Here is a 10,105-nt window from a genome sequence, read left to right as displayed (position 1 = left end):
GCGGTAACTGATATTTATTGGCACCATTAGCTGTAACTGATATTAATTGGCATTCTTCGTGATTAGCATAAGGGTATTTTAGGAAATTATTAATCTAAATTTATGTTTCCAACCAAATTAATTACACTTTCTTAATCTATGTGGAAAAAAAAACGAAGATTAACAAAACGGGACGGAGGGAGTACTTGGTTATTAGATCATAATTTTTTATTATTATTTTTTTTTTTAAAAAAAAAATATTATGTTAGAGACCGGAGCGGGAAGTCTAGTCACGCGCACACACACGACACCCAATATCATTTATTTAATAATCATATGTCATTCCTCGAACAAAACAATCGCACACATTTGAATTTGACGCTGCTGCACCCAGCACAAAAACACCACCGTAAGTTGTTTGTCGGAGGACAATGATGATCAGTCAGTCAGTCACAGCAGGAGTTAGGAGGGTCGTCGTCGTGGCGGCGGTGTTTTTGTTTTTGGAGCTTCTCCCACATACACAGAAGCTTCCGAGGGGTCTGGTAATGGGCCAGAACGTAGTTTGGTTCACACCCAGATATGTAAAATCTCTCGTCGTCCACGTACTTCACGCTGTGTCCCAGGCTCTTGAATTGCTCTATCCATATCCCAACAGCCACGTCTTCTAGCTTGAACAGCTGCAACCCCATCAAAAACTTCTAGTCATGAATAAAAATAAGGGAATTTTTACTCTCCCACCACACCAAAAAAAGGAGGTTTTTTTTTTTTTGGAGTTAACAAGACGAGTTGATGATGATGATGATGATTCTCACCATAATGTCCCTTTCCCGATGGCCTCCAACGATGAACTTCGCTATGTCTCTGGAAATTACGTAACCCGGACCGTGTGCCCACGGCGGATATGATGCATACGGCCATTCCTATATACAGAGGGACAAGACCACCTCCACATTTGATTTTGATTTAAAAAGACAAAAATGAGTGGTAGTACCTACTACCTACCTCTGGACTGATGTACCATTTATTCTCTTTGTCCCTGTGGGGTGATGATTCGAACGATATATGACCATACAGAAGGCCGTCTGAAGAAGCCTTTCCCTTCAAGCTCAAGCTAGATACAACTTCATCAATTCTAACAAAGGCATCATCGTCCGTCTTCATTATATATTTAGCAGTCAGGATTTCAGTCTGTGTCACAATGAGAATGTGCCGCCCATCATGTGTTGATAGATGGAAGAAGACATATATAATATGCATATACACAGAGAGAATATATTATTCCTCTTTATCTGGAGTGGAGGAGAGCTTTGTTTGCATACCCCCAGAATGCAAATTGCAATGGTTTTCAAACTGAGCAAGCTATAATAGTCAACAAAAGGCATCAACTGGATGTCTCCGTATGCTTGAGCTTCTCTCCACAGCTCATAGTTCACTGCTTGTTTCTTGTGCTGTAAATAAATAGAGAGTGGAAATTCAGCAGCATGTGTCTTCTTAAGCTATATATTATTCATTGTAAACAGAAGCAAAGCCCGAATATTTCAAACATCAAAAGGATTGTTGGTAGCAATCAGGTTAGAGCCTCAAGTAGGGCTTAAGTTTGTGGTGAACCTTCCAATGGGTAATTTCGAAGAATAGCTGCAAGTGCTAAAACAAGCTCCGCCCAGTGTGTGTGTGATGCCTCACTTACAAGACCGATGAAGAAGCGGACAGCCACCTCGGCGGTGCGTACAGCATCGTATTGCATCCAAGATCTTCTCAGTGCCATACGCCTCTCGAAGTTATTTGCAGTTGAGAAAACACCAATCATCAATACAAGCTCTTTCTTGGAAACTGAGGGAGCTTTGAGAAGCTCGAGATCAACGTCTAAATTCAGGTCATTTGAAACAGGCAATCCTTTTGCTAAGATAGCTATGGTGTCCAAGCCACCTTTCACCTCAACTCCACCGACCAACCATGGTTCAAGTTTCTGCATCAATATCATACAACAGATATTGCTATCATTCCTGAAAGATCAATAAGCATCCTCTCCTATTATACGCATTTTGAGCTCCACGTTGATATTACTATACCTCTCTATATGCGAAAGATGTCTCGTGCCTTCCATTGACTGTCATGTGGAATCCCTCCAACCCAACCCACAATGAGGCAGTAAATGGAATGCCTTCAAAATAAGGGAAAGGAAAAGTGGCACTTCCATGGGTACCCCCATCAGAAAAATTGGTTAACTTGTCACTGCTACGATTACTCCCATTTGAATTCTCTGGCGTAGCCGTCCTGACACTCTGCGCATTGCACATTACTAGCCCATCAACTGAAACATGAAATAGGGCAGTTATATTATTGTCTCAACTCATCCATCTAAATTGCTTCATACATACTAATGCATAAGTCAGTTGAGTGACCAAGGAAACAAGAATCATACTAGCTAATCATGCATTCCACATTGAAAATCTCTGAGGCTATAGATTACATGCGCAAGATTGAATTACGATGGCCAATAAAACTAAGCCAGGGGGTAGGGTTTAAGCATACACGCAAAAGACTTGGACAGTGAGTCAAATGAAATCTATCTGATTAAAACTTTGCAAGGATTTACCTTTTAGAAAGTCAGTCGAGCCATGATCAGGACACCTTTCCTCCTTCCCCCACCCAGATTCATTAGCCCATGCATTTTGGATGACAAAGGGCTCCTTTGTCAGGTTCTTTCCAGGTAAAAACACCTTGTACTGCAACACCAAAGGAGGCCTGGGCTCATCTGACAGTTTTGAGCCAATAAGCTCAATTTGAAAACCGTCTTGTAATGCATCAGGCATTCCAATCACAGTAACAGATGAATCTTCAACAAGACCACAAGGGATTTCAAGAGTTGCATTCTGACTCCTTGATTTTGTGCCATTAAACGCACTGACATAGTACGGACAATCTACATCCTCTCCAACTTTGTTTACGTTGGAGGCCTTATCTTCCTGAACGGTTGACAACAACTCTTTCCAAACTGCAGCGGCCTCTTTGATGCCCTGCAGTGTTTCAGGCAATGCATCTGACCTGGATAATAAAAAGCGCATTCGGCTCCATACCTGCAACGCTTTTGACTCCTCTTTGGAAAAGTTCCCCAAGCTACCATACAAGGAGCTGAGCCCTTCAACATGGACAAATCGAGGCTTTCCTTTAAAATTAAGTGCCTTTATGACGTCAGTCTCAGCTGATTTCACATTATCATGGCCCTTCCTGCCTTCCGGGTTGGCATTGTCAGCAGGATGATTATTGAAAAAATCATATGCTGATTGCTTTTGTTGGGCGGACTTCCCAACGAAACTGTAACTAATAACTAAAATCAATGCAAGCCCTACGATTAAAACACCTCCAGTCCACTTTTTCATTTCCAAACTTAGCACGCACAACTATAGAGATAGATTCTTGGACCAATATTTATTGGAGTACGCAACAGTTGCAGGTCCGAGGCAGTTTGTAGTTAGAATTCCAAATGCGAACAAGACCTTATTCTTCAATCTTTAGATTTGGCCAGTTACCATCTTCAAGTTCAAGGATAATGTACTGAAACTAACCAACCAAAGAGAGAAGGAAAGCAAATCAATGGTGCAATCAATTAGATAAGTAAGTTCAAACCACCATCAGTCCACTTTTTCATTTTTAAAGCAATATTCTTGGATTACGGACATGACCTTAGATCTAGAATCTAAGGACTTTGCGCAATCATCTCCCCCAACTTGTAAGCAGGACATACTAAATTCTAAAACCCGCCAATCCAGAAAAGGAAACAAAAAAATTGGAAAAAGGAGAGAAAAGAAGCAAAGGAAATGAATCTGCAAAAAGGTGGCTGAAAATGCTTTTGATGGATAGAGGGAGAGAGCTAAAAATTTAAAGTAGTGAGCGTGAATCAGAGTTCTTGAAAGCCACTTTTCTTGGGTCAGGGGTTCTGAAAGAGTTCAGATATGCGAAGAAGCCAAAAAAGTGTGTGCTTGAAAATGTAAAGAATCAAACAATAATGGTACAGTACTCCTACCTTTTTGAGCGCTTCTTGATGAGATGAAAGAGCTCAAGTGGAAGCTCCATTTGTAAATGAAGTAGATTTATTAGTAGAAACAGTATCAGCAGCAAGAATTCAGAGAGGGTTGCTTGATTTGGACCCTCGGTCTCCTCTGGTTCTACTTTTTGTCGTCGAAAGAGATGCAACCAACAATTGTGAGCTTTGGTTTCAGCAGTCGTTCTTTTTTTTGCAGTCAGATTGAAATTTTCTAGATTTATTGTGACAGAATTACAGTATCTGGGAGAAGTATTGCTCCGAACAAAAAAAAAAAAAAAAAAATCTGGGAGAAGTAGACAACAAGTTGACAAGGGGTGAGTGAGTTAGTGTACCGCTATTTAATTTCTAGTGTTGGATGTCGGCAGTTGGATAATGCTCTGGTTTTTGTAATTCCTATCCTCTCAATAGATTCCTGCAATAAGAAGATACTCTTAACAGAACTTTATACTTCCCTCGTTAGCCATGATCCTCTCTGAACTCTGCAGAGATGACCAAATTGTGGTATGATTTATCAAAATACTACCATCATTACATGTAGAGGAGGGACAGGAGCTGATTACACGCAAATACGGCCGTGGACTGGGCAACATATATAAATAAATATAATCAATTATAAGACTCAACAGGTGGTATGGGTTGGGTTCGGCTCAGCTGCTCAGATCATTTTCTTTATTACCATACTATGACTACCTTACAGTAGTTCAAAAAAAAAAAGAGTGTAAAACATGTTCTTCCTTCCAAGAATGTAACAACACTACTATGATTAAGTTTTACATTTTGGAGCAATTAGCAGCCATCTTGGAGAGCGTAGGATATTTTTGGTCTCCCGGTCGTCCACCACTCAAGTGAGCATGTTGAAGAACGAACTCTTGGGTCTCCCGAAGGAAGGACAGGCTCTTCCGAGTACCAAAACCCAAATTCTGATCGCGCCGCCTGCTGGGCCTGAACAAACTGTTAGTAGTCTTCCCCATTCCAAATGACTTGTTATGTTGGTAGGAATGACTGCTACTTTTCTCCTTCAGGTTTGGTTAGGAAGCCTTTTTGGTTAGGAAGATCCAATTTCTCCTCTTCTGAGTTGGAACTTCCGATTTTGTAGTCGCAAGGACACAAACTAAGGGCGCGCTTGGTTCAAGTCTAGAAATCGGAATTGTAATTAGAATCATGTTTAAAAATTTAGTATGAACTTTGATCAAGTTATATATTTATAAGGTTTTGAAATCAAATCATTTTTATTTTATTTTCTTTTTCTTTTCCCGCTTCCTTCTTCCCAACCCTTACTTTGAATACTCGTGTTTCATTCATTTTTTCTTGAATTAGCACTTAGGCTTAGTTTGGGAGTTTAGGATAGAAAAAAAAGAAGAAGGGAAAGCTTAAGTTATGAGAGAAGAGAAGAGAAGAGAAGAGAAGAGAAGAACAGAGATTGTTACATTGTTTGGGAGTTTTAAGAATTAGTGGAATGATTTTGGATATAAAGGTCATTAAATATTCGTTCAAAACCTTTTTAAGAATAAAATAGGCATTTTTAAAAAATTATCAAGCTTTCTCCAAGCTTTCTTCCCATTTCCTTCCGATTTGGGAGGAAGCATTTTGATAACTATTCATCCTTCCATTTCCTTTCTTTTCTTTCCTATTAAAAACTAACAAATGAAGCAAAAGTTAACTTTCTCGTCTTTCCCTTTATTTTCTATCCAAATCATCCACTCCCAAACGAACCCTTAATCATATCACCAATCAACCTTGCAATCTGTGAAGCATGAGAAAGCAAATGACAAAAAATGAGAGAAAGACTTGCATAAAAAGGAAAAAAAGAAGAGAGAAGAGAGAGAACCAAATGAAGAGAAACGACTGCCATAGAGTATTAGAGGAGAAAGGAAGAGAGTGAAAACAGAAGAAAAGAGAAAATGAGAGAGATTAATAAAAAGGGAAAGACAATCAGATAAGGTGGGGCTGCTGCTATGAAAGATTGGAGGAAAGAGAAAGGCTTGCACAAAAAGCAAAAAAAAGAGAGAAGAGAGAGAACCAAATGGAGAGAAGCAACTACCATAAAGTATTAGAGGAGAGAGGAAGAGAGTGAAGAGAGAAGAAAAGAGAAAATGAGAGAAATTAATAAAAAAAAGAGAGATAACCAGATGAGATGGGGCTGTTTCCATGAAAGATTGGAGGAGTGAATGAATAGAGAAAAAACAGAGAAAAGGATGATGATGAAAGCTTGCCGTAAAAGATGAGATGAGAGAGAAAAGATGAAAGAGAAAATCTAATGATAAGGTGCTATCATGGAGATTGGGATAAAGATGATACGTTTTCTTTTCTGTTTTTGAAGTCTTCAAGGCAAATTGAGTCAAATTTGAGAATATACCAAAACCCCTCCAATTTGTTGGGGATTGAGAACTCTTAAATTTTAATGATTCACTCTAAGATTTTGAATCCAATACATGTAATCCAAACAACAAGAATTGGAATTATTTCAATTCCTAATTCCGATTCCCTTTTAACAAACAGCACCTAAGTCGAATCGAGCTTGGTTCAGTAATCATTTGAATTTGATTCGTCCAACTAGTCAAACTATATTTTGAATAGCGTATCATATTCGATAATATTTATTAAAAAAATTCGCTCAAAGTCAGTTTGATAAAAAAATAAATCAAATTTGAACAAAATTTCAATCCTGTTAAAATAATCAAACAAGATTAAACACTAGCATATTTCACTTCATTAGACTTGTTTATGCCCTTACCTTTGAGCATGTTCTAATACACAACTAGTAAGAAATAAAACACACAATTATCAACGTAATCAGCTCCTCCCTTTTCTCCCCTGTAAGGCCGTGAGAAATATACACACAATAATTTCTCACTTAAAAATGGTGTGGAAATAACAGGTTATGAAACAGGAGACTGCTTGGTACAGTAACTCAACAAGGGTTGTAATCATTAAACACACAATCATTACGTAATCATTACAGCAACTCAGCAATTCTTTTGTCTCCCCAAGAAGCATCATTATTGGCATCTCAAATACTAGTAATACATAAAAACTGTTGCAGAAACCCCCATAAGAAAAAAAGCCTGCGGTCTTTGTATATTCTCATCACATCTCAATTTATACTGCCACAGCACAACTTTTTCATGATGTAGAGTTTATCTTTATTTTCATTTGGTAATTGTGCACCCAATGGTTTTCTGCCGTTAATTATGGAGCAGTGTTGGTCTTGTGCGGTTGACCCGAATGTTTCACGCCCTTGTGTTGTGTATTTGGAGTAGAAAAGAGTTCCTGGCTCCTATCAGGGCCGCGATTTGGCTCCCATTCCTTTATCTCAACTCAATTTTTTTGAACTCATTATTAAAACATGATTTTTTTTTTTTTTATAACAAAGAAGATTTTATTACTAAATTTGCTAGAAACCGTCCAGCATAAATCACTCAACATGATTTGGATATTAAGTTGTAGTGGGAATTATTTGTGACTGATTGCAACTTGCAAGAATAGCGTATTAACCAAGAATGCAGCAGTTGCTCCTCAGCCGAGAGGGGCGCTTACTTCACCGTCACTGTACATCTGTAGCCAACCCTGAATTGACTTTCATTTTACCCGTAATTTTTGAGCTTCATAAAGTTGATGTTTACCAACGATGAACCATCTGATCCATCCCACCACCACCAAAAAAATAAAAAAAATCAAAGTCAACATGAATTGTTCTGCCCGAGAAATAGCCAGGCCCGAATGGGACGGTTGATTACCAGTAACCCCCAAACAATAACAATAACCGTACTACACATGTCAGCCTGACATTGTCAGATATGTCCCAGCTATCACACTTTTGACATCATAACTACTCAGAAAGAAAACGAACGATTTCCTTGCAGACATCCAATAATGATTGGACTCCAGCTTTGCATAACGTAGCAGCCAATATGCCATCTCAGTCACACTACCAGTCTTACATATTATAGTTCAAATTGCAAATACAATCTGCTCCATCTTGTAGTAGATGACAGAATAAAGAGCATCAATAACTGGCCGGAAAACAAGAACAGGACCCTGGACAAAGAAGACTTCCAGATTATCTGGGAAAAGTTTCCACACGAGTCCGATGAAACAAGAGGCATACACAATATATCTGCTGAGGAGCGAAGCCTTGCTATATGGACCTAAAAGCCTAAGTATAGACATTAAGATTACATGGCATGCAAAATGGGTGGCTAAAGCCATCCAATGCCCAGAATATATAATGGGAGGTAGAACATGTCCCGTAGTTTCTAACCTAAATTATCTTCATGTATTGCCATCTATGTTATGTACAATATTTATACCCATAAAACACATAAAATGCACCATACAAATACCAGAATCTGGAAGCCCATCATTGGGAGTCCTTTCAACAATACGGCTCTTTGACCTTTTCTGCCCTCAAGCCAGAACTTACGCACCTGCAACCCAAAAACAATGGTGTCATACCCTAAACTCGTGTTGATTGGAACTTATGCGTTTGATGAGATCCAGATTTACAGTAATATAAGATGCACTATCAAATTTAAGCTTCCGAGCTTCATCTCTAGTGACATTGTTTTAGGCCATTTTTGGTGACATAAAACTGAAATACTTTGGACAGAACCAAGGCAAATTGATGTTTGAAGCGTTAAAAGACTTTACCAGGAAGACATTAGATTCAACCCGTATCACGCACATATGCCAGCAAGCAGGATCGTCGCTTGATGTTCAGGTTATTAATGTCAATGCTAAAAAAAAGGAAACCTAAAACCAAGTTTTTAAACTTCATGCCAAGAATTTTAAAAGATTCCAAATTTAGAAGTCTGGATACTGAGGCAAGATTCTTAACATCCTTCAAGGACAATTTGGCAACATGGCCACCCCCAAAAAAATACAAAAAAAAAAGCAAATTAGCTGATACCCAAGGAGAGTAGTGTGGGAATTGGGTGGATTTCAGCTTTAGAAAACAAAAGATTAAAATGTAAATTACCTTCATAGTGATGCAACTTCTTGCAAAAAAAGTAATAACTGAGCAGTCTTCTAGATTGCATGGATGACCAGTAACAACTTGCAACATCTAATCACATTAACTATTTTCTTTTTATCATTCAATGTTCGCTAGCTCCAAATGTAGAAGTTAATGGTACTGATGCAGGCAACTGTTGGGGAGAGGAGACACAAACTCCATCTTTTGAAATTACTTCAGAGGCCATATCAGCAGTTGGAGAATATGGTTTTGTCACTTTCCTTTCACGCAATGCCTGGAAGATGGGAGAAAAATTAAAGATGAAACAAAGAGAACGACCACAATATGATCAAGGAAATTTATCTACAAACTCAATCAAAACACAATCTGCACCTGAAATTGACTTGGTCCATATGTAGACCTTGCTTGCTCAATTGAAGTATAAACCTCCATTGCCTGATTGGTGTCATGATTACATTTTATAACACGAACTTGATCCTTTGCCTCCAATGATCTACTCTGTAAATACACAACAAGCCGCGAAGGTGGAGCACTTGCATGATCTTTTTTCCCATGAGTCAATTCCATTGTCACAAGGTCATTCCAAGCTACATCCCAAGAAACCGAACAAGGATCCCTTGCTGGGTTGAACTTCTTTTGAGCAATAATGTTGAATGGTTGCTAATAAATTAAGCAAGATGACGTGAGTATGGAGCCATCAAATGCTAGATAGGATTAGAAATTTAGTCAGGATTAAGATTTCTTTTGATATCTACCAGGTAGTTTGATTAAAGTTAAACTTACTTGCATCAAAATCACCCTTCGATGAGTAATAACAACAATTCGTCCCTTTGGAAGTAAGAAATGGTCTTCATAGGCATCCGTTAAGGCAAATTTTGCACGTACTTTGAACAGATCAACTTGGCTGAAAAATGATCCAGATTCTGCTAACTGCAACATTGCCTAATGTTTTGACAGAAAGCATACTCAGATTCCCAGGGCACTTCAAATTCGAATTAGCATGACAGCATTCTATAGAAAACTGATATCTTATGGCCCAAAATTGAATGCTATGCAGGGAAAACATGAATGAGCTCTTTTGATAAGCTAGTCAAGCACAATACACA

The 10,105-nt window shown here is 38.5% G+C and overlaps 2 protein-coding genes across 3 annotated transcripts in view; both read right to left on the bottom strand.

The window, feature by feature from the left end:
* Positions 1–269: 269 nt before the first annotated feature.
* LOC113764505 (hydroxyproline O-galactosyltransferase GALT3) lies at positions 270–4,477 on the bottom strand. Of its 2 annotated transcripts, none has more exons than XM_027308422.1 (8): positions 4,004–4,477; positions 2,576–3,540; positions 2,049–2,290; positions 1,667–1,945; positions 1,299–1,427; positions 982–1,167; positions 792–899; positions 270–674 (listed from the first exon to the last, which is right to left on the bottom strand). In XM_027308422.1, the coding sequence occupies exons 2-8, from the start codon at positions 3,357–3,359 to the stop codon at positions 426–428; spliced, it is 1,977 nt and encodes a 658-aa protein (XP_027164223.1). In that variant the 5' UTR covers positions 3,360–3,540; positions 4,004–4,477; the 3' UTR covers positions 270–425. The 2 variants fall into 2 exon arrangements, with proteins under 2 accessions (XP_027164223.1, XP_027164224.1); XM_027308423.1 differs by having other exon boundaries at positions 270–656.
* A 3,536-nt stretch (positions 4,478–8,013) lies between these two features.
* LOC113764445 overlaps positions 8,014–10,105 on the bottom strand; it is a 45,429-nt gene continuing 43,337 nt past the window's right edge. Inside the window, exons 61-64 of the mRNA XM_027308352.1 lie at positions 9,783–9,941; positions 9,372–9,659; positions 9,003–9,273; positions 8,014–8,451 (exon numbers count right to left, since the gene is read on the bottom strand). Coding sequence (XP_027164153.1) covers positions 9,121–9,273; positions 9,372–9,659; positions 9,783–9,941 — 600 coding nt within the window. The 3' untranslated portion in view covers positions 8,014–8,451; positions 9,003–9,120. The remainder of the gene's footprint in view (positions 8,452–9,002; positions 9,274–9,371; positions 9,660–9,782; positions 9,942–10,105) is intronic.

This window comes from Coffea eugenioides, chromosome 3, assembly GCF_003713205.1.
Source record: "Coffea eugenioides isolate CCC68of chromosome 3, Ceug_1.0, whole genome shotgun sequence".
Taxonomy (NCBI): Eukaryota; Viridiplantae; Streptophyta; class Magnoliopsida; order Gentianales; family Rubiaceae; genus Coffea; species Coffea eugenioides.
The sequence above is the reverse complement of the archived record's forward strand: the minus strand, read 5'-3'. Positions and strand labels throughout refer to the sequence as shown.